Below are 25,585 nucleotides of genomic sequence, written 5' to 3'. Positions count from 1 at the left end.
GGTGCTTATGAATACCGGTGAGTGGGAAAGCATGGTAGTCCTCTATGAAGTGATTTAGCGTGGCAGCATTTGGGTCACTCCATTAATAAATAAACTTCTACTGACTGGGTCTGTCATTTTGGTGTAGGTGGCTGACAAATTAAAGGTAAGATGCAGAATGCTGACTGACTGGTCTTCACAGTAAGCAGATTTCGACCCCCACTGAACACCTATGGGAGATTTTGGAGCAACACACTCCAGCATAATCAGGGAACACCGTTTGGAGAAATAACGTTGAGTCCTCCATTAGTGTTCCTGAGACTTGAAAAATCTATGATGAGGAGCAATGAAGCTAAGCTAGCTGATTGTGCAGGCTGATGATGGCCCAAAAACTCAGAAAGTCATTTTAACCTATGTCAAAACAGTGTCCTAGACTCTAAAACCAACCTGTTTGATACAAAGGAGACAGTGGACTCACCCTGTCCATTGGAGTAGTAGATCCACTTCTCTTTGACCTGCATTGGGGGCACAGAAGGTTTCTTCTGAATGGCCTTCTCCATGATGCTGCTGGGGTCCTGCATGGGACCCTTCTTCAGAACCCGTGAGCTCCGCTTCACACTGCACACCACAATCACCACCAGCACCAGCAGTAACAGCAATACGATCATCCAGGGGAGGTGCTCGTTGATGTCAAAGTGATTATGGGTATTTGGCCGTGGGGACCCCCTGCGAGTGGGCCTGTAGGAGCTGGAGACCCCACCTACACCACCTCCACTACCCTGTCCAGCTATCTTGTTGATACCCGTCCCAACCTTGACTACCTCGGCATCCTCTAAACCTTCCATTGCCCTCTTGTTAGGGCCTGGCATAGGGTCAGAATTTGGGTGTCCCTTGCGATCCACCAGTTGCTTGCGAGCTGGAGGAAGTGGAGTCTCTATGGGTTGACGGTTTGGTGGGGTGTGAGTAGTCATCCGGCTGAGGAGTAGGCTCTCTGCTTGGTGGTCTTTCCCATCTGGGTTTTCCCACAGTAAAATGGCTGCTGACTGGCTGTAGGTGTCTGTGATTGGAGAGAGAGGGATCAATGAAGAAGACAGATGACAGTGAACAAAGACAGCAAGGAGACAAGATATTACCAAAGTAAGAGATGAGAGACAACAAAGAGACAGAGAGGGAGGGAATTAAATTCACTCACTCAAGAGATTTGCTTATCCCTGACAATGAAAGCAGGCGACGAATCCTAACACTTAATCCATGTGAGCAATCTGGCACACAAACAGAAGACGGGATAGCCTTCCCTCTTCTGGTCTCACTGATCTGCTTCCCTTTGAAACTTCTATCATCCTTTTGGTGGTCATCTCCAAACAGAGTCCAACAGGACATTCTGTGTTTACATTACATTTACAATGATTAATTTGACAAAGTAAAAATGAGGTAGAATTAAACCCACTGTAGCTCATAGACATCCATTGAGAATAAGTGCTGCAGCACTCAGCTTCAAATTTCACCTGACACAAGAGGCACACAGTTTCAGAGGCACAAGGTTTGCATTAAGACCTAAGTGCATGTCAAATAAGAGCTTTTATATCAATAAGGATGGGCCAGAGACAGTGAGTTTATTAGGTTAGGTACCAGGGTACCACATAGGAGAACAGATTGGATTGAGATTTTCTGATTCAAAGTGAGTATAGAACTAGCATTCATTAACTGCTAGCTAACATAAGTTGATGTATAAATCAGGGTGGGGTGTCCCTAACTGCAAACAAAACACAATCTGTCTGTACTCCTTCCACCACGCTCTGCCCCAGTTGTGCTCCACCTTGTAATCTCAAAGCAGATAACCTCTGAATTGCTCACCCCACAGTCTGTTTCCTAAGGAAGCTTAAGCAAGGCAAATCTGATCAGACACAGGCTTTAGTTGGAGGAATAAGTGATCTTAAGAATCACTGTCAAAAAAGCCTTGTAACTACCTAAAATGGAAAAAGAATAGTTTGGTTTTGTGTGCCTTTTGACAAAAACAACAGAAGGGACAGTGTTTTTCAAACGTGAAGAAACTCAAACGTATAGTGAGTTGATATTAGTGTGTCATTAAACTTTATTGATTATTGATGTGGCCACTAAAACCTACCTGCTGCTTGCTCTGTGCCAATGGAGTAACTCTAATGGGATTGGAGTTGTATAATGACATTAGATCATAAATGGACAACTAAATGTTTTTGGGATTGTCACGTGGATATGTGTTAATCCCTCTAATCCTCTTTTCAGCAGACAGACAGAGATGAAGGTCCAATCCCAAAATTTAGGCTCTTTTTTTGACTGGCAGCAAGAACGTCTTTAAACACATGCAGCCAACTTTTTAGAATGGCACAAAAAACTTTCAGGCGATGTAATCACAGTGGTCCTCTTGAAAAAGTGAAAAAGTGTTCACAAATGTGTGTGCTCAGCCACGCCCTTGCTGAGAAAGAGCAGAGAAGAGGAGAAAAGCAGTGAGATGGGGACCATAAGTAACAGCAAAATGCAGTAGAGACTATGTTTATTTTTGGTTATTTACATAATTTATGTGCACTTGTTTAATTTCAGCTCAGTGTGAGTCTTTACTGGATTTTACTGTCATTTATGGTCACGCTACTCTCCACTGCTCTCTGGTTCAGAAAGGGTTGAGTGAGGATGTGTGGAGCACACACACGCAGCGCAAAGGAGAAACTCCACACTAGGCATGGGATGATAACTGTGTTCAAGGTATACTGTGATTTGAAAAAGCCACGATAACCGAAACCGCCAAATTTTCTGTCATACCGTTCCTAAGGTATGAGCTGTTTTTTGTCTGGTCAAAGACAGAAAGTGCTGGTCAGAAATCCCTCAGGTGGTGCAGCTGCAGCGTAGAGTATCACAACCCCTCACACTGTCATTACAGTGTATATTCAGGTTAAATGAACATGTCTGTCTTTATTTCTTCCTTTTAGGAACATTTTAGAGCTATAATCGCAATACCGCCATACCGTGAAACCGTGATATTTTTTCTTATGGTCATCATACCGCCAGAATCTCATACCGGCCCATGCCTACGCCACACACAACGGAGCAAAGGAGAACCTCCACACACAGCAGAGCAGAGGAGAAACGCCACACACATCGGAGCAGAGGAGAAACACCACACACAGCAGAGCAGAGGAGAAACACCACACACAGCGGCACAGAGGAGAACCACCACACACAGCAGAGCAGAGGAGAAACACCACACACAGCAGAGCAGAGGAGAAACACCACACACAGCAGAGCAGTGGAGAGATGGTGAACCAGGTGAAGCACTGGAGTTCACAACAACAACACTCATTACTTTATTACTACACAAGTAAAGGCAAAGAAGAGTAATTTAAAATTGTGCAAATTATGAACAGCCCATATCACACAGCAGTTGCTTCCCATAATGAAGATATTGATATTGCATGAATGTAGATGGATGATGCAGAAATGTTAGCTTGTTAGTGAGGAAACCTTTCAATCATATGTGTGTGTGTGTGTGTGTGTGTGCGTGTGTGCATAATTGTTGAAAGTTGTGTAAAAGCTGTGTGTGTTTTTTAGTGGGGAGGCAGTGAGTGTTAGTCAACCAATAAGGTTCAGACTGAAATTTCTCAACAATTATTGAATGGATCTAATCCATTACATAGTGTAGCACCACTAGAACAAAGTTTTACTTTGTCAGCTCTGTTGCAGCAAGCATGACTGTAGAACATGTCTGTTTTTTTCTTAATCAGCCATTGCAAAACTTGACAAACACAAGACAGCATGACACTATTGGCCTGAAGTTGTTGATGCATTCTATAAAACATGGCAGCTTCCCTGGGCTTGCTGTTTTAAACAAACATGTTATGCAACTCAATGCAGGTTCAACTTTTCCCAGGTGTTGTAAATAATAAAGTGTGTGACCACCCACTCTGCTTTTATTTCTTAATATATGCACTTTACTTTGTTTCTGACACTGCCAACAGTACAAGCACAGTATAAGCATCTTTTTCTGCCATGAAATGTGTATTTACTGGCTTGGTGCTGTGTCCAGTCTAGTAAAGTTCATTGTGTTCCAGGTACTGGTATCTCCGTGTCTTGGACAAGTTAGTTAGATATTCACAGTAAATTCTTTGCTGGACTTGCAAGGTTGCTAGGAGATGATTTGTGATGTAACTTCAAAAGCCTCTTTACATCTAGTGAATTCTATAAAATAAAAAGTAGAGGTACAAGTTTATCACAGCTGTTACTGTTGTGTTAAGACACTTTTGTAACCATACAGCTCATTCTACACTCTCTTTCCTACCAGAATGAACTTAACCTCCTTCTTCTCCACTGACAGTAAAAGGCAGGTGAAAAATAACAGACATCAGTATGTAACACCCCCATCCGCCTTCTCCCATTTTCCCCCTTACTGCACAGACGGAGTGAAATTAACTGGCTTACGAGTCATCACACAAACAGCAGTGACAGTATTATAGGTGTGGGGGTCTGTGAGAGGGGGGGCGGGGTATATTGGCTATGGATGGTTGATTCTGAGAAATGACCGTCTGACTGACAAGAGAGATGACGAGGAAAGAGGAGGACAAAGAAGAAAAAACAAGGGAGACGGAATGATTTGTCATGTTCTCTGATCCAACTTATCATCAAACTGTAGAAAGAAGGGGGGAGGAAGGAAGAAAGGAGGTGTAAGGAACAAGACAGAAATACCCATAACTCCTCCTGACCACAAATAGTAGCATTCCTGACGTAGGGAGCTGCCACAAGTTTGTAACCATGCCTACCAATGTTCGTCCCTTTAGGAATTCCCAAAGGAAAACAATGTCATTGATGTAATGATATGTCTGCTAAATGCCCACTACACAATCATCTCAACATGACAAAATGATTAAATATCAATATCAATATCAATATCAAAAAAATATCAATAAAATCATATGAAAAACTCTTTGGCTTCTTCTTTAAAAAAAGAATATGAGGTAAACTCATATTTATGAATGAAACTGAAACAGGGAGGCTAGCTTAACCTAAAGATTGGAGGTATGGGCTGAAGGCTAAAAAATGCTTCTTCTGATATCTCTAAAATTATCAAAATATATGTATCATGAAGTTTGGCGCTCCATAGTTTCCATATTAAGCATATATCACACTGGGCAGATCAATAAACCAATCAAGTAATAGGAACAGCACAGAACTCCCTCTAGAGTCACAAATTACTAGGTTTAGTTGTAATTAAATATATGTTAATTAGTCACCATTAGAGGTGCTGGTAGGCATATTTTTTAACTTCTGAGAGCTCTCTACTTGATTTTGATCTTCTCATATAATTCTCAGAAAAAAACACAAATAAACCTGATTCCCAAAATGTTTAACAATTTCTTTAAAGGGGCTATATGCGAAATACATCTTTATTAGCTTTCAGGAATTTTATTTTTGCTATGTAACCCACTAATGGTGTATTTACATCTGGAGTAGAGAGTTACGTCACACGCCCTCTGTGTGTGTTGTTCTGGAGCCTCTGTTTTGGAAGCCGCTCCGGCAGCGCGTTCATGTTAGTGCATGTGAGCCACCTCCTCCTCTCCTCCACCGGAACCGTTAACCCACTCCCCCTATATAGCCGGGACCGTAATACCACTCCCCCTATCAAACCACTGAGGACCGGCTGCGGACTTAGCGAAAGCGACATGGCGGAGGAAAACCCCATGAAGAGACCACGCTCAGTTGCCAAGAAACTCTCCGATAAAGAGAGGAATAAGACCCGGGTTAACATGGGCCTTGCATTTCTGAGGTGGAGAGACCTGCGAGAAGAAAAAGGGATACATTTTGACTCGGAGCTAGCTCTTCTTCTCTTGGACCAGTAAGTAACGTTATGTGTATACAGTCACATATCTGTTTAGTTAGTGTTAGACTAACGTTAGACATTATGTCGCATATCATGTTCATTTAGTTGACAGTCTTAGGACGAAGCCTGAGCTGCAGCTCAGCTTCATGATAGCCATAGAGGGGAGCATACATATGTTCCCCGGCTAGCTCGGCTGCTAACTCGGCGGCTAATTTGGCTGCTAGCTTGGCCGCTAACCCAGCTAACTGCAGACGGGATCATCCCTATGTTCCCCGGTCACATACAAAGCGGGGAACATAGGACCCGGGGAACATAAGGATGATCCCGCCATGGAGCGAGCTAGCATTCAAACATAAAGAATATAAAGTGTGTGTGTGTGTGTGTGTGTGTCATACTGGCGTTAGCCGCAGCCACAGTGAGTAAGATGGTTATAAATTTATGTTCCTCTATGAGAAAGACAAAGACGAATAATCGGACTGTGTGTAACTCCTGTAGTGCTGAATATAAAGTAGTTCTACTCAGACTGGTCCCGGTTTTGTTTTGCTGTTAACACAAACGAGCTAAAGCTAAGCTAAGCGAGCTACCGTCATACGTCTGAGCTGGTAGCCATGTGGCTAACGTTAGCAATAAGCATCGTAAAATAGTAACAGAGGAAGGAATAGGAATGCTTACGACTAGTGCTGTGTGTTATCACATTTTATGTCTGTCCGCATATTTTATAGCACAAAGGGAGAGAAGTGAGTATGAACATATGTATGGCCTGCTTGTGTAATGTTAGTTGTAATACTGTCAGGGCAGTACATAGATGATGATGATGATGATGATAATGCTAACCATGCTTCACTGGACCAGTCCTTGCTATTTCAGAAACTTTTGACTAAATGTAAAGTAAGACATTTTTGTCCTAAAAATAATAAACAGGCTGTTGGACTGGTGATGAAATACTGTGACTTTTACTTTGATAAAGATGATAGACAGTTTGGTCTGACAACTACTTGTGTTTTCTATAACTGAAGAAGTTTATTGTAATTGACAGTTTAGCAATTCTGACATTTTTAAATGTGAGAATTGTCTGTCATGTTGGGTTTGTTTAGATTAAAGCTCTGAAATATGTTATGCACAGGTTACATTTCTTGTCTTGCATTCCTCAGGTCATAATGCCCAATACTGCAGTTACTCCACCATGGCAGACTGGCAGATGCTGTGTGATGGAAGGAATAACACCAAGAACTACTCTTCAGACTCTTCATCACGTCCTCATCACGTCCTCATCAGTGGCTTTGAGCACAGCAGGCCACAAAAGCAGACAAACCATACTGAATTACACTTTGCATGCTGCTACTTTGTCACTACTGATCATAAACCTTACATGGTGTCATTATTTCTGAATTTGATTTGCTTTTGATCTATTGTCTTCAGTTTGTTATAAACTGAAGGGGCAGTAAACCACATTTGAGATGTTAAAACAGAACTGTAATACATCAATGTGTATGACAGTGTAGATTGTACAGATACAGATACAATTGACCTTTTTTGTCCAGATGGTTACAGCAAGAAGAGAAAGGTGATGTATACCTCTAAAAAATGTAGTATTTATGATTGTTTTCTGGAATTGACTCTGCAATACTGCTCACCAATAAACTTGACATTATTTGAGGTTATATTCATGCTTCATCCATTTCAACATTATCCTTTGTAACACTGTAGATAACACTGGCTTATTCCACTACTGCTTATAGAGTGTAATTCAATCACTGACCATACACAAGTGAAATGTAAATTGATGTACTGTTTACCACAAAGCACAAAACTTATGGTGTTTCACAATTAGGTTATTAGTGAATGAAGCAGATCCACACATCATTTTTTGAAGAATATTTGTTTACTCATTAATGAACAATAGGCTAAACAATAACTTCTGAACATAAATTATTATAAATGATGAATTAAACATGTTAGGAGTCTACTGAACAGGACTGAGTTGCCTTTGATCTCAAAATGATGCATGTTCCTGTAAATGTGGGGTGCATGTTGCTGCAGATGTCAGAGGTAGGTATGGCATGGCAGTTGAGCATCATGATGGCCCTGCTGCATCATCAGAGCATCAGAAACCAGCCCTGGCCTCAGGTCCAAAAGGCTCCTTCCAGGGTCAAGTCTTGAAGCAGGCTCTGTAAAAGATGAACAACACGTACACTGAAAAGTACATCATGATGTAGACACACTGGAAAAACTGGCGTTTCACACTATGTTGATATTTTACACTTTACTTCAAATAGATAGAAACACAGATGATACAAACCTCTGTTTCTTCTCATCATCTGAGCAGCTCACACCGGCTCCTCTGAGGAGGCAGACACTGCAGCTGCCTCAGCAGACATGATGCTGCTACTGCTGCCCTTACCAAAACCAAAATCAAACTATCAGTTATGAAGAGAGCAGCAACAATTATAATATAACATTATCATTTTATAAGGAACAAACTTAGCATTAGCTACCTTAGAGACAGTTGATGAACCAGACTCTGGCTACATTACACTAGCAACACACATCTTGGTCAATATTTTCACAATTGCACAAAAACCCAAATGTCTGTTTGCCAGCAGTGCTCATAAAATCCAACAGAAATGATCAATGTGAAGTTGTTAGCTTGGCTACTATGTTCAGCTTGTTAATTTTCAACTACTAGCAGTTAGCTAACCTTAGCATCAGAAAGCTAATAACTGTTACACTACATTAGAAATACGTTACTCTCGCTTGTATTACTTACTTCGTTACTTGACGTCACAACGGTCCGTTGTGTCCTGAGTCAGCTGTTTCATCACGGATGGAAAGTGCTTCACTGAAAACAGGCAGGTAGAGGAGGAGGAGCGGACGGAAAGCGAGGGGGAGGCGAGCGGAAAGGGGGGGGGTGTACCCCTTAGCTAGTTTTGTTTTGGTTGCACGCAGTCCAGAGCTGCAATGTCTAGCGGTGAAATTGAAATCACATTTAGCCCCTTTAACTTTAAAAAATCAATGTTGAAAGTTCATACATACGCTGGCTAACTCTTGTTCACCTTAGCCTAAGAATAAATTCAAATTATTATCAAATCCCACCATCAGCTACATGAGGAAGAGCAACTATGAAACAGGCTCCCTATTCTCACCTTTGTGTGCAGCCAGTAATGATGATGGAGAGGAAGACACTGGTTCCTGAGCATGCACAGTCCATACAGGCCCCAGTGGGCTGGCTGTGGAGACAGGTGATGATGATGAAGAAGAGGGGGGAGCTGTAGAAGGTGAGCCGCAGACATTATCTCTCTCTCTTGTGCCTGGTGTGAGCAGCACCAAACCCTGAGCTTGGCAGTCCGTGTGGGTTCGGCACTTCGCGACGCTCGAGTCCTCATCTGAGAAAGTCCCCTTGTTGCATGGCTTACAGAGCACATCCTCTGTTTCACTGCCCCGCTTTTTCACCCTTGTCCCTCGAGGGCATAGTGAGTGGGGCTTACACTCATTGCCACCGTCCCCCGATAAGAAGCTGCTGGGGGGACATGTGCAGACACGGTCCTGGGTGGCAGTGCAGGGTACTTTTTCGATGAAGCCTGCGGGACACAGAGCCCGACAGCGGTGGCACTGCTGGACCCCGTTCTCGCCCCGGGTGAAGGTACCTTCGGGGCAGGGGCTGCAGTCCCTCTCAGCTGCTAGGGAGCAGTGGACGGACACGTAGGTGCCTGCCGGGCATTTGTCGCAGAAAAGCTGGGTGCCCGAGACTGGATCGGTGTGCTGATAGTGGCGAGGAGAGAGGAGGAGCTGGTCAGCTGGGCTCGTTGTGGTCAGAACCCGGGCTGAGATGTCAACCACCACCACCCATAAGAGCTGAGGAGAAGAGATTGTGGGAGTTTTTAAAAAAAGACAAAAATAGCAACATTATTAAAAGACCATGTAAAGTGTGTTCACACATTTTCTTCTTAACACATTAAATAGGTCATAAATGTATTTCTAAAAAAGATGTAAAAAGCATTTCAACCATTTAGATTTGAATTGTGGAGCTAGGCTTCACAAACTGTGTTTCAACATTTCTGTGTTCAGGATTTAGTGGGCGGGTCTGAATGATTAGCATAAACCCGCCCCTGCTGCTGTAGAGGTAGAAATACATTCAGCACACACTACTACTACTACAGTCTACAGTTAGCCAGTTAGCTGAGTTTGCGATTTTTTTAATCATTCAAATTTGGCAGTGTGATTAACAACACACTTTTCTATGGTATGTCAAACTCAGAACACATATTTATTCATTATGCAGCGTGACAGAAGCCCTGCGACATTTCCAAATGGTTCTCCTGAATGACTAAGCATGAATGTTTGGTATCACGTTATGATATCCAAAAGACGGACAAAATCATGATGGGAATTTTATGCTGAACATTTTATACTAAACATGATTGTAATGATGTCAGGTTTCATTGATTCTGAAAAAAACTGTTTTACAATATACCTCATGGTGCTATTTGAGCTTCAGAATAAACAAACTCATTTAATCCACCCTGATTTTATTTACTGTTTGCTGACTCATCCCATCCCTTTTAAAGTGTCCAATGGTGTGCATTCATTTTACAAGCACAGCTGAGAATTTAGCAGAGACAAATGACTCGTGCTCTCCTTTACTTTTTTTTTTCTTCTTGGCTTCCCTGTCACCTCTGCTGGGAAGCCGACAACTCATGAGGTTTAGGGGAATAAACCACACATGTCTTTGTTTACACACATGCACACGCACAAACTGAGTCATGTCAAAGTAATAATAACATCAGGCAGTCTTACGGGTAGAAGACTGTCTCTAATAATACTATTGGGCTGACTACACTTAACTAGTTACTATGGCAACCTAATTGTCAACAGGGCACTAGTTATTCAACTTCTTCCTTTTACCTTTGTTTTATTATAAATTATTTGACTTGTTACTATTTTGATATAGATTGTTTAATAATAGTGAGTTTATTAAAGTGTTTTTTTCCAGTATTTCTTTACTTTTATTTTTTAAAACCTTGAATATATGTGATGACGTCATGATGTCACAGATATGCAAATTAGACTTCTGAGCATGATTAAGCTACTTTTAACTGAAAATAATTGGTAACACTGCATTCAAGATAGTGACACAATTTTCAGTGAGTTAAAGTTTACCATACATTCATTTATTTGTGGCGGCCCGCCAAATATTGATTTCTATTTTTGGAACTGCTTGCCCGCCCTCTCTATCTGTCTCTCTTTCTCTCTCATACATGACAACAGAGACGTCTGTGAATAGGATGATGTTGCATAGTCTGGTGCAGTAGGTGGTGGTTTGCACCTTTAACATTTTCAGTCTGCCAGTAAAAAACATATGTTTGAAGTTGAACATTTAATAGTTTTCCCTCATAATCCTTCTTTATCAGACCATTATTTAATAACGTTTGAATTCCTATTACTGGACTATACGCAGTTAGACAAACATGTTCTTACTAGATGTCTGTCTGATGGTGTTGTCACTAAATTTAAAGAAATAATTCCATCAGTACTGAACTCAATGCCATGTCTCAATACAACAGAGATGACTTATTCTGATTTTAGTCCCCCCCCCAGATTGACTGTGTTGTGGATAGTACTGCAGACTCACTGAGAACAACTCTGAACTCTAGCACCCCTCCATAAAAGAAGGTCATTAAACAACAGAGAACAGCTCCATGGTACAATTCCCAAACTAGACAATTAAAGCAAACTTCACGAAAATTAGAAAGATTATGGCGTTCTACTAAATTAGAAGAATCTCACTTAACCTGGCAAAACAGTCTTAAAGCATATAAGAAGGCCCTCCGTAACGCCAGAGTCTCCTACTACTCATCACTAATAGAGGAGAATAAAAACTGTCCAATGTTTCTTTGGCTAAACTGACAAAGAGCTACAATACTACTGATCCATGTATTCCTTTAACTCTCAGTAGTGATGACTTCATGAGTTTCTTTAATGATAAAATTGTAACCATTAGGGACAAAATCAATCACCTCCTGCCCTCAATAAACTCTGATTCATCTTCTAACACAGAATACCTAGGAATCGCTGTTAAACCTGATACCTTAGACTGTTTCTCTCCAGTCAACCTTACAGAATTAACTTCAATGATTACTTCATCGAAACCATCAACTTGTCTCTTAGACCCGATTCCAACCAGGCTGCTCAAGGAAGTATTCCCCTCAGTTAGCACTTCCTTATTAGATATGATTAATCTGTCTTTGGTGACAGGTTATGTACCACAGTCCTTTAAGGTAGCTGTAATTAAACCACTTCTTAAAAAGCCTACTCTTGATTCAGAGGTTCTAGCCAACTATAGGCCGATATCAAACCTTCCCTTTCTCTCTAAGATCCTTGAGAAAGCAGTTGCTAATTAGCTGTGTAACTTTCTCCATAGTAACAGTTTATTTGAGAACTTTCAGTCTGGATTTAGAGCTCATCATAGCACAGAGACTGCACTGGTAAAAGTTACAAATGACCTTTTAACCTCATCAGACAATGGACTTCTCTCTGTCCTCATCCTGTTAGACCTTAGTGCTGCCTTTGATACTATTGATCATCAAATCCTGTTGCAGAGACTTGAACATTTAATTGGCATTAAAGAAACCGCATTGAAATGGTTTAAATCATGTCTATGTGATAGATTTCAGTTTGTAAATGTTCATGATAAATCCTCCATGCAAACAAAAGTTAGACATGGTGTTCCTCAAGGTTCAGTGCTTGGACCAATACTATTCTCCTTATATATGCTTTCTTTAGGAAACATTATCCGGAATCACTCAATAAATTTTCATTGTTATGCAGATGATACTCAATTATATTTATCAATAAAGCCAAATGAAACTAACCAATTAACTAAACTACAAACCTGCATTAAGGACATAAAGGCCTGGATGACCTGCAACTTCCTGTTATTAAACTTAGAAAAAACTGAAGTTATTGTGCTTGGCCATAAACACCTTAGAAACTCATTATCAAATGACATAACTACTCTGGATGGCATTACTCTGGCCTCCAGCACCACTGTAAGGAACCTAGGAGTTATATTTGATCAGGATCTGTCCTTTAATTCCCACATAAAACACATTTTAAAGACTGCCTTCTTTCATCTGCGTAATATTGCAAAAATTAGACATATCCTGTCTCAAAATGATGCTGAAAAACTAGTCCATGCATTTGTTACTTCTAGGCTGGACTACTGCAATTCATTATTATCAGACTGTCCTAACAAGTCTCTAAAGACTCTCCAGCTGGTCCAGAATGCAGCTGCTCGTGTTCTGACAAAAACTAGAAAGAGAGATCATATTACTCCCATCTTGGCTTCACTGCATTGGCTTCCCGTAAAATTAAGAATAGAATTCAAAATCCTTCTCCTCACCTTCAAAACTCTTAATGGTCAGGTTCCATCATATCTTAAAGAGCTCATAGTACCTTATGTACCTACTAGAAGACTGCGCTCCCAGCATGCAGGTCTACTTGTGGTTCCTAGTATCTCTAAAAGTAGAACAGGAGGCAGAGCCTTCAGCTATCAGGCTCCTCTCCTGTGGAACCATCTTCCAGATTTGGTCCGGGGGGCAGACACCCTCCCTACATTTAAGAGTAGGCTTAAAACTTTCCTTTTTGATAAAGCTTATAGTTAGGGCTCTTAGAGCTCTTAGCCTATGCTGCCATAGGCTTAGATTGCCGGGGGACCCCACCCCCATGATGCACTGGGCCTCTCTCTCCTCCTCCCTCTCTCTCTCTATCCATCCATCTATATCCATTAACACTTATGTTCTATTAATGCATTCAATAACCTAAACTTCTTCCCCGGAGTTGTCTTTCTGGTTTCTGGTTTCTGGCTCTGCTTTCTCGTCTCACAGGTAATCTGGGCCTGTAGACTTCTGGATGACAGATTCCAGTCCCGGACCATCTGGCTCCATTGTTGATTTTCATTGTGCTTCTCTCCTCTATCCTTCCTTTCTCTCCTCTCTACCCCAACCGGTCGAGGCAGATGGCCGCCCACTCTGAGTCTGGTTCTGAGGTTTCTTCCTGTTAAAAGGGAGTTTTTTCTTGCCACTGTTGCTCATGTGGGAATGTTGGGTCTCTTTAAAGTTAAAACCTGAAGAGTTCAGTTTAGAACCTGCTCTATGTGTAAAGTGCCTTGAGATAACTTTGTTGTGATTTGGCGCTATACAAATAAAGATTGATTGATTGATTGATGTGGTTGTTGGTTTTTTCCTGCAGAGAAGAGGGCTGCATTGTAAGGGCTGTGAGAACCAAGTCAGAAAATGTTAGGAAAGTGACATCTTCTCACACATCTGCAAAGGGCTGTTTGAGGGTTAAGACTTGGTTTTAGGGTGATGGCTAGAATTGGGTTTAATTCAGTTTAGGGTAAGGGTTAGGGTTAGACATTTATCTGTGATTGTTAAGGTTAGCATAAGGGGCTAGGGAATGCATTATGTCAATGAATGTCCTCACAAACAGCTATAGAGACGTGTGTGTGTGTGTGTGTGTGTGTGTGTGTGTGTGTGTGTGTGTGTGTTGATGCTAAGTTAGTAGCAGCAACAACCTTGGTCATATACCACCAATTTGAAACTTCCTAGCACTGTGCATAGTGGCTTTAACTTTACACTTTATAAGTAAATTAAGCTTGATTTGCATTGTATTGTTCTATATGTGTATCACAGTTTGTAAAGTATATCAGAAGTGAGTTAGAAAACATAATTTAAGGCTGGAGAAACAAAGTGTGACAGAACCAACAGGAGGGGACACAGACAGACATAGAGACAGGTTAGACAAAATTTGGATCTGTGTGCAAAAATGTGTGTTTAACTGTGTACTTTCCCGCAGTGTGTGTACTCAGACAAATGTGAATGGAGATTAGTAGCTTGTGTGTGTGCATGTGTGTGTGTCTGTGCATGCATGCATATGCAGAATAAACAGGGCTGGTGGGTTTGAAGTGATGCACTGAGGAGAGAATTTTGCTGATGACGCATGTGAATGTTTGTCTTCCATGAGGCCTGATCGAAATCTTCCACTGAACTAAAAGCATCAGTTTAGAGTCATGCCAGTGTAGTACCAGTAGTTTCTCAAGGGGGTGGAGAGGTGGTCAAAGTCCATACACACAACACACACACACAGAAATCGTGAATTTTGTTATGATGATTTTTATCCATTTGGACACCTCAGCGGTTTGAATAACATCTATACCTGAGAACATTGGGGTCAGTGAGGTTTTTTCAAGTGGAATTGTGGTTTCCCAAAAAAAGTTTCCCCACAAACTCTTAAATAAATGGTCAAAGGAAGACAAAATCATTTTGTGATTAGAGCAAAGGAGAATGCTGTCCATTCTTTCAGTGCTCCAGTGCCCTTTCACCACACCACCAATTTGGCTCTTTGTGTTCCTTCCCAGAACCTCATCCATAAACATCAGAGCATGTTCTCGACATGCTGCTCATAACTCAGTTGCGTCAATAACATCAATGCATTCATTCACATCAACGTTCAAAGTGAAACGTCGGTGGAGGGTGTACACGCAGCAGTAAATGGGAACATTCTGCTTGTTACAGGACAATGGATGGTCCCCCCATGGCTCTTTCTTGAATTTTATTATTGAAACAGCATGCCCTGCCCTTTACCATAACCATAATTGAGGTGTATCACTCACTATTTAATGTGAGGGCTGTGGAAGGAAAGGCATGCTGGTATTAAACAGGAACTTTCTGATGGTTTAGTGCAAAGCTTTTCATGCTGGTACCCAGGGCGCAGATTTTGTTTTTGTCTGAAGAAGCAAGCTCATTAAAAAATACCAAGAGCAGTGAGCTTCATAACTCATTTGTGAAGGTAAACATTGTGATTGAAAATGGCTGAATTTCTTTTGTGGCTCTTTCTAAAGCTTGAAACATGCTTCTGCATCTGCAAGTTTGAGAAATCTTCATTAGTGTCTGCCAACATATACGTATACAGGGTGTCCTGCAGAAAATGTGTTAGTTAAGGTGGTGGGTAGCAGTGGGGGGGGGGGGGCTTACTTTGTTGGGGGGGACTATAGGCCGTACATTGTCCTATTCTTACTGCAGGTTGTATTTTGTTACTTTCCTTCAATTTAAGATATTCTCTGAACTATATTATATAGTAATTAGTTATTTAGTAAATAAATAGTAGTTTTATTCTCTGAACTACACCTGCAACTTCTTTAGGAACACGTGCAATATAATTCTTTTTGACATTGTCAAAAAAGTGATTCTACTTTGTTTATTATTGAGGTTGTACTAAGTGGTGGTGGTGTATAGCCTGAAACTTGTTACTATAATAACATCACAGTTACCTGTCTGAGGATAAACGTTGTTAATGTTGACATCTCATGGCGCTGTTTTCATTAGTTTTTCGGGCTCCACTGCTTTTTTCTGAGCAGGTTCTGCCTCAGATGATGTAGATTTATGTTTTAACCAGTGGTCTGTTTGTTTCCTTAAACTTAATATCACTGTTAGCTTCTCTGTGTTTTTCCTTAAACTTAATATCACTGTTAGCTTCTCTGTGTTTTTCCTTAAACTTAATATCACTGTTAGCGTGTCTGTGTTATGCTAGCGGGAGGTACAGAGAGATCTACAGGTGTGTTCAGGGTCGAAGTCAGACAGTCGGACACAGCGGTTCCGGCCAGTCATCCTGCAGTAAGCACTGCCGTTGGTTGCACATTAATATACATAATTAAACAATAATCCATTAAAAAAAAATTTTTTTTTGAAGACATTAGTTAAGGCGGCAAGCGTGTGTTGCTTAGGCTGGGTTTTCTACAGTGTATTATAACAGAAGCTTCCTTCACTCACAGATTACACTTACAGAATCTATCTTCACATCTTACATCACACTACCTAGACCATATATTTAAAACAGAAAGCACATTTTCACTGTGAAATCAACAACATACACCGTGTGGTAAAATAGTAGTTTTACAGAGAAGAGTAGCGTATATGTACTGAGGTCTGTGCATGAGTCATGTTGAAATGACAAAAACTAATGGAATCTGTGCTAACTTTAGCAAGCTAGGCTACCTAGCTTTCACTTTTCCGAGTGAAATACATACTTCACAGCTAGCTGAGTCTTCTCAAATGTTGAATGTTATAAAATCAGAGATGAAATCATTAATAATTATTAGCTAATGCAATTTCAATGTCAGTTTGAATTCAGAGAAAAGTATAACACTTAATCCATTGTTTTTTCATTAGCAATTACATGCACAGTTATTTTATCATACTGATAATTAGGGGTGTAATGATTCTCCAAATCCATGATTGGATTTGATTTTCAATTTATTTATTTATTTATTTATTTTTCAGTACTGACAGCTATGTCATTGTTAGACTTCTTGTTTTGTAGAAATCAACATATCATGTAATGTTACACCCATTTCCTGTAACTGTGAGTTATGATTAAATGCCATTATGATTTATGTCAGCCTGCACATATTTTTTGGTAAATAGAGTTGTCACTGAATCTGCATGTGTTTACCATGCACTATTTTCCAGCTCATTGAACATTAGGATATGTGAAGCCAACGAAAAGCAGAACAGCTGCTGGAAATGAGTGAAAACCAACCAACACACATTACTTCACTGAGCTGATATCATTGTGTGTGTGTTGCCCTCTGGATAAAAGCTTTTGATAAAGCTCCACAGGGAGCAGACTGACCTCAGATGACCTGACTCAGTCTGCAGCTATGGTTTTAAGCTAATGAGGATAATTACTGTGATGGCTGCTATTCAACAAGTCACAGAAAGAAAGGAGTGCTGTATGCTAATGGCAGAAAAATAGATGCTCACGTTTGGTGAGTGTGTGTCTGTCTGTGGTTGTGTCTGGGAGCTTCCCTCCCTCTCAATCAGTCTTGTGTCACTGCATTTCCACTTTGCCATTATTAAAATAAAAGGCCAATAAAGACACAAAAAGGAGAAGAGGAAACAAAGTGCAGCACTGGCACACTGTCAGGGCATTTCTGCTCGCACACACACACACACGTATGCACACACACAGAAGACACACACTGGCTGAAGCTTCCTCACAGCTACCTCTGCAGCTCAGCGATGCAAGAATCAAGTGAAGTCTCAGTGCCGCCTGCTTTCCCATATATTTTGCCAGCTTCTGTCTATGTCTTGCCGCACTGCCTGTAATCTACATCATCTGCCTGGTGCAAAGGCCCGTCAGCCAATCACAGACAGGAACAGGAACTGCACTACTGTTCTGTATCTCTTCATTCCCAGCTTGATATGTCCGGCTCCCTGTGCACTGCAGTCTTTGTCACTCTGCTCTCAACCTGGAGAAGGTGTGGACAGCCATAAAGTACCAACCTGACATGTGGTTTCACTTCTTCCTACTAACCAGTGATGACATTCTCTGAAAAACAGGGAAGGTTTATCTAATAAGATCATGTTAGGGCAGCAGATTAAAGGACAGATTTTTTTTAAATGTTGTCTTAAAACAACAGTCAGGTGTCCAAATGAACAGTAAATAGGTTTTCTTCCATTTAAGAACAACAGATTCATGAGTCTGAGTCTGAAGGCTGAGAAGACACTGAAGCAGTGCTATATGGAGGGATTGTACAAATGTATCTTAGTGACAATCACTTTATCATTTGTCTTTAAAATGGAGAGGTAAACAGAAGACACGCAGTGGTTGTAACACTTCTGCGATTGCATATGATTTGATAGGTCAGTGCATTGCTGGATCATGTTGCCTCAAGTTGTAGCAACATTTAAATTGGACACAATGCTGTTGTTGGTCTGAGGGAAGTCCCACCAGAGGCAAATCAACAGTACAGCACCACATCCACCACTTCTTGTTTGCCATTGTTGCTGCATCAGTGCTAATGAGCAGATTACTTCTGATATTCTCCAGTAATCTTATACATTTGTGCCAAACAGCACTTTTTATTTTATCTTGTATATCTGTAATGTTGGATATTCTCCTCCACAGATACATATCTACAGCAAGTGACTGTATCACCTCCACTGCTTTTTCTTGTTAGTTATTTGGTACAGAACTTCAGGGCAAATTTCTCCCAAACTCATAACATTTACATGTTTCAATTTTGGACCCCTCCCTGAATCAGGCTTCCTGTAACCAAACCTCCAGGGGAGTCTTCACCCCTAGGGATTTGATGCTGTTAGTAAGTGATTACACATTACTTCTGTTGTTACAAAAAAATATCTCGCAATCCAATCGTCTAAAAATGTAGGACTATGTATGCTGGGGTTTTAATCTGTTAGTGAGGACTAAGTGTGTGTGTGTGTGTGTGTCTGTGTGTGTGTGTGTGTGGGGTGACAGGGGACTGATTCTGCTGTGACTCACTCACAGAGCAAAAGGACAGAGCAGAGGGTGAAAAGGGAGAGATCTGAGGGTGCGGTCGCCGGTCAGGCAACTCTTGTTTACATCATATAGGCAACAGAGTGGCACCACTGCACCACTGCAGAGAAGGTTCCTGTCAAGCACACCCACCCATAACTCACGCACACACACACGCACACACACACACACGCACACACACAGTCACTCAGTGAAAAAAAACACCTCAACCCCCCGACTTTGTGACTCCCTGCCTGCCTGGCTGGCTGAGCAGAACACCCTGTAATTCTACCTCCAGCAGCAGCTACAGACCGGTCCAGAGACACGCCTAGCGCCCAATTTCCTTGCAGGCACTGAAGCGGAAGCAAAACTGATAGGTCAAATCTTTTTTTAGGTGACAAGACTGCTAAATGTGCACCTTCTTTAACTTCCCTTTTTTCCATCTTTCTTTTTTTGTCTGTGAGAGTGAACTGTCAGTTGTTTGCATGTTTTTGCCACGTGACGCAGTGCCATGGCTGTTCTGACTGATATGAGAGTCAACGAGGGGTGAAGGCAGTGTATTAATGAGGCGGTCACTGAAGGTGTGTTATACGGGTTTGTTTGCTCTTAATCGCACGTATAGTAGGCAACAATAATCTGTCCATTTTCTGTGTGTGTGTGCGTGTGTGTGTGTGTTGCCTGGAGTCTTTTTAAAACATCATTGCAGTATTGTTGCCACGTCATCGTAGAACTACAGTAAGTATCTTACTTGCTACATCACCAGTGAGATTATAAGAAGGCGTTATCAAGCCTTTAGTTTGAGCACCATATTTGTCAAGCGTTTAAATTTCAGCAGTGAGAGTGGAGCCTGGGTGGAGCCGAGATGGGATTAAAAGTAGGAACCGCCAAGACTGAATGTGACACCTGTCAACCAAGCCGACATGTTCCCTTCTTTAAGCAATTCTCTGTTCTTACAATTTAACTTTAAGAAAACTTTTTAAATTAAGTCAATGTAACATTCACATTGGTAGAAACAAACTCTTAAGCTCCTAATTTGTGCTGTATTTTGATAGAAAAGTTGTTGGTGTTTTCTTCAAACTAGCATCTAGTGGCCATTAGAGGAACTGCAGAGTCAATTGGGGGAGTCAGAGTCATGGGGGTTACTGAATAAGACTGAACTATGTTATTTCATGTCTGTGGATGTCAGGGGGAGCCTTTTAATGCCTGATGATGCCATTGTGATGTCATCAGGGTGATCTCAGACAGCTTGACCAATGTGGGAATTTACCAGGCAGAGGAGAACAAAACCCTATCAAATTGCATTATGACAACTGTAGGATCCAGTGTTTTTGCATCTAAAAGTTAGTATATCTCAGCCTCTGCTGCTTCAATGTTGACCATTCTATTTTAATCTGTCACTTGCAAGTACCTAGCTTTCATGAAAATGTAATGCTAGATCCCTCGAGTAGCACTCTAATGCTGTGTTCTTTGATTTTACTAACCCTGTCATGTTGACCACTAATGTACTGTATACACACACACACACACACACACACATATATATATATGTACATACATAATGAATGCAGTAATTGATGTTACAATACTATAAACAACACTTTTATGCAATGTGTAAAGACACAAGGCTACACAACAACAGGCAAGAGGAGTGCTCTTCAGTGTCTTTACGTTTTCTGACAACATCTTAAAATAAACTGGTGAATATGCTCGTGTACAGACAGGCTCCATGCCAACGCATACAGGCTGTCAACATGAGAGGAGAGCCGCCTGTCTGGAAGATATATGGCTTGAAGGCATCACTGTACAGCTAGATGTAGTGGCTACAGCCTCATCCTATGACTTGTGATTAACAAACTTTACCGCAGAGCAGGAATTACATTGTTTTTGAAAACTGTGGACTGATAGAAGATTGAAACAGAGCAGGACTGCAAATGTTTCAGCGATTTTACAGTCAGGCTTTCAGGAATGACTCCATTTACTGTCTGTGGTGGGTCACCATAGAAAACAATCAAGCTACTGTTAAGGATAGTGTGTGTGTGTGTGTGTGTGTGTGTGTGTGTGTGTGTTTGTGTGTTACATAATGAGGTGTGTGCATACAAATGTTTGGGTGCGTGTGTGGCAAAGAGCATTAAGCTGTAATTACTGTCCAATTAAAGCGGGGCCTACCACCATCAACACACACATATACAAAACATTCACACAGCACACACTGGCAAACAAACACTAAAACAAAACATAGACTATACCCCTCCTCCAACACACACATACATACACACACACACATACATACACACACACATACATACACACACACACACATACAGCATGCAGCACCTGTTGCTGTGCGTCCTCGTGTCATCCTGCACTGCAGTCGCGGCTCATTTCAGCCCAGAGAAAGAGACTCTGTTTAGACTCGGTGATGCTGAATTTATCAGTGACAACAAGCAGTGATGACTATTTGTGTAGATGTTTGAGTTTACTGTTAATGACTGAAGGGAGGAGCACTGAGAAGAAGAACTCAGCTCATCTATTGTGAAAATATAAATGTGTCACCTGCCAACTTCAGTCTCTTCTTCAACAAATTATCTTTGTTGTTCATTAAGTAAAGTGAGAGGTGTTATGAATAGTGCACGTGCATAAGTTGTGCAGTTGGACAGTTGGTTGCATGTTCAAGGTGGGTTTCAAGCACAATGGTAGTTATACAGGAAAACTGTCCATCTAACTTACTGTAGGTAATCATTTAGTGCTATTTCATCTTCATTTAAAATGCATTGACCAGCCACTACTTTAGCCACAACTAAAAGGTTCAATACTGGGCAGGCAATGTTACTCAACTTTCTCTTTGTGTGTTCATTTTTAAGTTTACAGTGTTTTTTTCATATTTTGCATTGAAAAACAAATGTATCATATGCATTTGAGAGTTGGAACTGTGAAAACTACTGCAGTATTGTGCACTTGTACCCATGTCTTTAAGATCAAGATGAACCCAACTGATACTTCCCATGTGGAGACCCCACCCAATCTGAGACCCCAGGCTGTATTGTTGCTTTAGATAATCAACGGTTTACTGCTAGCGTTCCAGGCTAGCTACGTTCTGTCTCTGTCAGTCTTTCTACAGAGCACTATGTATATTACCTGCAACATGACACACAGACTAAGTGACTGTTAAAGTCAGAGACAATCATATATATACAGTATATATTATGTTCTATTTGAAACATGAACCTGAACCAAAAACCAAAAGTTTTATGCAACAGCACAGCCAGAACTAGACGTGAAAGATGATACTTTGCTGGGTAGAGCTGCAACTACTTTTTATTTTCATTATCAATCAATCTGTTATTTATTGGATCCCAGATAGCAAAATTCTTTTGGCCCATATCTGGCCCACACCTGACATGTTCATCCGGCCCACATACAGCATGGAATGATGGCACTTGGGCGGTCCGCTCATGTTTGCCAAAAGTGGGCCATAACCAAGCCATCACAATGCCAGATGTCAACCAAAAACACACCAAATAAACCAGTTCGGCCAAGACTGGCCCAAATATGTTTCAACAAAGGTGGGCCAAGTATGTTTCCTTATATGTGGGCCTCTTTAGGCTCACATCCGGATTAGTCATTGCCATACTTGCCATATTTCGGCCAAAGATGGGCCATATTCGTTTTGTGATATTTGGCCCAAATGTAGCATTTACTACATGGGCCAGTTTAGGTTCACGTCTGTTTTGTCCGGGCCAGAAGAATTGATTAATCAATTAGTTGTTTACTCCATAAAATGTCAGCAAATGGTGAAAAATGGGTTAGAACAAACAACTATCCAGAGATATTGTACTGATACAGTATATACTGTTTACTATTGACTAAGAACATATTCATTATATAATATTCATTTGAGAAGCCAGAGAATTTTGACCTTTTTTTCCTTAATAAATGACTCAAAACTATCAAAGAGTTACTTAAAAAGTTGCAGATTAACTTTCTATCAAATGACTAATTGATTACTCAATGAATCATTAGGACTCTTTGTCTTTGGGTCAGATAGTAGAACTCTATAAGATAATCCAAGGGGACCACACTTCCTAAAACTTGAATTCACTTTGGCCAGTTTTAAGCAAAAATCCAAACATTAGCTGATTTTAGCTACTTAGCTACTAGTTTTTCTTTGTCATTGATGATAATAAAGTGAATATGCAGGTTTGGATTGTTGGGGGGACAAAACCAAACTTCAATCATTTATTATTATTTATAATTTAATCTATTTACTAACACTTTATAGTCAAAAAGAACCAATAGCCTAATTAAATGAATAAGTAATTGCAGCCCTATTGTAATCAAACCCATAGAACAGCAACAGTTTGACTATCAGCTGACATCCATCTCTGCATTTTAAAAGACAAAAAAATTACAAAATTAAAAAAATAAAAACAGACGCCTCAAAGTCCAATTTTGACCAGTATTGTGTCTCAATCCTAAAACATTCCGAACTATGAATTCCAGCTCTGATCCCGATCAAGCCAACAAACAGACGGGCTTCCTGCTTTGTGAGGAGACAAAGGCAAAGTCTTTGTGTTGAAGCGTAATGTGACTCACAGAGAGGCTCATAAAAACCTTCAGGTCTAACAGCTACTGGTCCAACTCTAGTCAACACATAACTGTAAAGACAAACGAGTGTGAGTAGAATAGACACATTAACAGCTGCATTTAGTCCACTATTTCATCTGTTGTTGTTTTTTGCGAAATCAAAGTTTTTATTCATTAGTGTTTTTTCCCTTTGTTTACTTGCTTTTGTTTTCCACAAAAATGTGTTGAATCAGCTGTTGTCTTTGTGGTGACAGACAGTCAACAGATAAGACTCAACTGACATTCCCAGTTGTTTGGTGGACACAAGTGCAACGAGATAAACAATAGACTGCTGAGTGTCCTTTCTTTCTCCATCCTTCCACTGGATACTCTTTAATGTTGTTCACACACAGAGGAACAAATAGCACACTGATGAGATGTTCATTTTTATAAAAAAATTTTTTTTTATTGAAGTCAGATTTGGAAGAATTTTTGGAATAGTTGATGTGAAAGTTTAGTCTGGGGACAATTGGTGGAGCTTTTTTAAAAAAAACAGGTACTGCTCCTTTAAATGGAGAACCTGCTGAAGGAGTCCTTAGAATAAAGAATAAAAACAAGCACAGGCGGAGGTGAATGAAGTGTGATGTACTCACCACTGCGGACACACACATGACGGGCATCGTCCCGATCTAGAAAAACACAGACTTAGATGAGGGTCGAGAGAAACGTCCTTGTCCAAGTTGTCAGCGAGAGGAGACACTTCTCATCTCTAGATGTGTCTCATCCTCATCATCCTCCTCTGCTTTGCTGGAGGAGACAAGCTGAGCCGAGCTCTATGGTGCAGCGACAGTCTCAACTGCAGTGTTTTATAGTCTGAGTCTCCAGGTGGACCGGTTTCAGATAGTACGGGATGAGGGCTTGGTTCAGAAAGAACGCTGTGGTAATTCCCATAGCGATGATGGATGAGGGCCACACTGAGCTCTCCGCCTCGCCCCGTCCAGGATTGTTCAGTGTGCAGTGCGGCTCTCGGTCAGCGCTGCAGAGCCCCACACAGACACAGCCGTGATGACGTAGTCAGGGAGGGGCGGGAGCTATGGACGCGCCTCAGCCAATCGCGACCCCCACAAGAGCCATACACGTGTGTTGAACCCTGAACCCCTCTTCAGAGACCTGGAGGGGAGGCATGTGTCCGGCAGGGTGGGCAGCATATGCCCAACAGGTGACACCATGACAACCATAATGCTGCTGTGTGTCCATGTTTCACTTTTCACTTCTAGAAAACAATCACACAGAGAGCCGTTTATGAAGCGTGTTTGCCATTACATTACAGTATTTATTACAAAACAGCACAACACAACAATAATACCACAGTGGTTGATACAAGCACAACACAAGCAAGAAAATAAAGCACAACGCTGACAAAATGCCAATAAAGATATGTTAAAGTCTGTCTCAAAGTGGAACAGACTTATTAGTAGTAAGTGTGTTCTAATCAGTGTATAATCAGCTGAAAACAAGATTTTTTGTGTTTTTGTCCTCTCCCACAGAGCCAACCATGTTGCAGCACCATGTTTGTACAATAGCCTAGAATGGACAAACTCCTGGTTCTAGAGAGAGAGAGAGGGGCTTTCACATTTTTTGGGGTTGCTAGGTTCTCCTGTACACTTGGAAGGGTACAGGGAGAGGAGGGGTATTCTGTTAGTTGCAGTCTGCAACCTTACCACTAGATGCCACTGCACTAGTATGTCCTACTTTAAAACAACAGTCAATGAGCACTGTAACAGGTTTATCTGTCTGTAATGATTCCTCCTGTTCATACTGACTATTAGAAGATCCCTTCATAACGCACTTACAATGGAAGTGATG

At 41.1% G+C, this 25,585-nt stretch overlaps 1 protein-coding gene across 1 annotated transcript; it reads right to left on the bottom strand.

The window, feature by feature from the left end:
• Nucleotides 1-395: 395 nt before the first annotated feature.
• Nucleotides 396-24,724, bottom strand: tnfrsf21 (tumor necrosis factor receptor superfamily, member 21). The gene is made up of 3 exons (XM_053336767.1): nt 24,373-24,724; nt 8,965-9,673; nt 396-1,036 (listed from the first exon to the last, which is right to left on the bottom strand). Exons 1-3 carry the CDS (start codon nt 24,397-24,399, stop codon nt 396-398), a joined length of 1,377 nt encoding a protein of 458 aa, XP_053192742.1. The 5' UTR covers nt 24,400-24,724.
• Between the last annotated feature and the right edge of the window lie 861 nt (nt 24,725-25,585).

Source organism: Scomber japonicus, chromosome 17, assembly GCF_027409825.1.
Source record: "Scomber japonicus isolate fScoJap1 chromosome 17, fScoJap1.pri, whole genome shotgun sequence".
In the NCBI taxonomy this organism is placed as follows: Eukaryota; Metazoa; Chordata; class Actinopteri; order Scombriformes; family Scombridae; genus Scomber; species Scomber japonicus.
This window is presented reverse-complemented; position numbering and strand designations above follow the sequence as displayed.

Coding starts and splice junctions, on each gene's coding strand:
- tnfrsf21 (XM_053336767.1), bottom strand. CDS start 24,399: ATGCCCGTCATGTGTGTGTCCGCAGTG. Junction 9,674..24,372: donor TCATGTGTGTGTCCGCAGTG/GTGAGTACATCA, acceptor TCTTCTCCTCAG/CTCTTATGGGTGGTGGTGGT. Junction 1,037..8,964: donor ATTACTGGCTGCACACAAAG/GTGAGAATAGGG, acceptor CTCCAATCACAG/ACACCTACAGCCAGTCAGCA.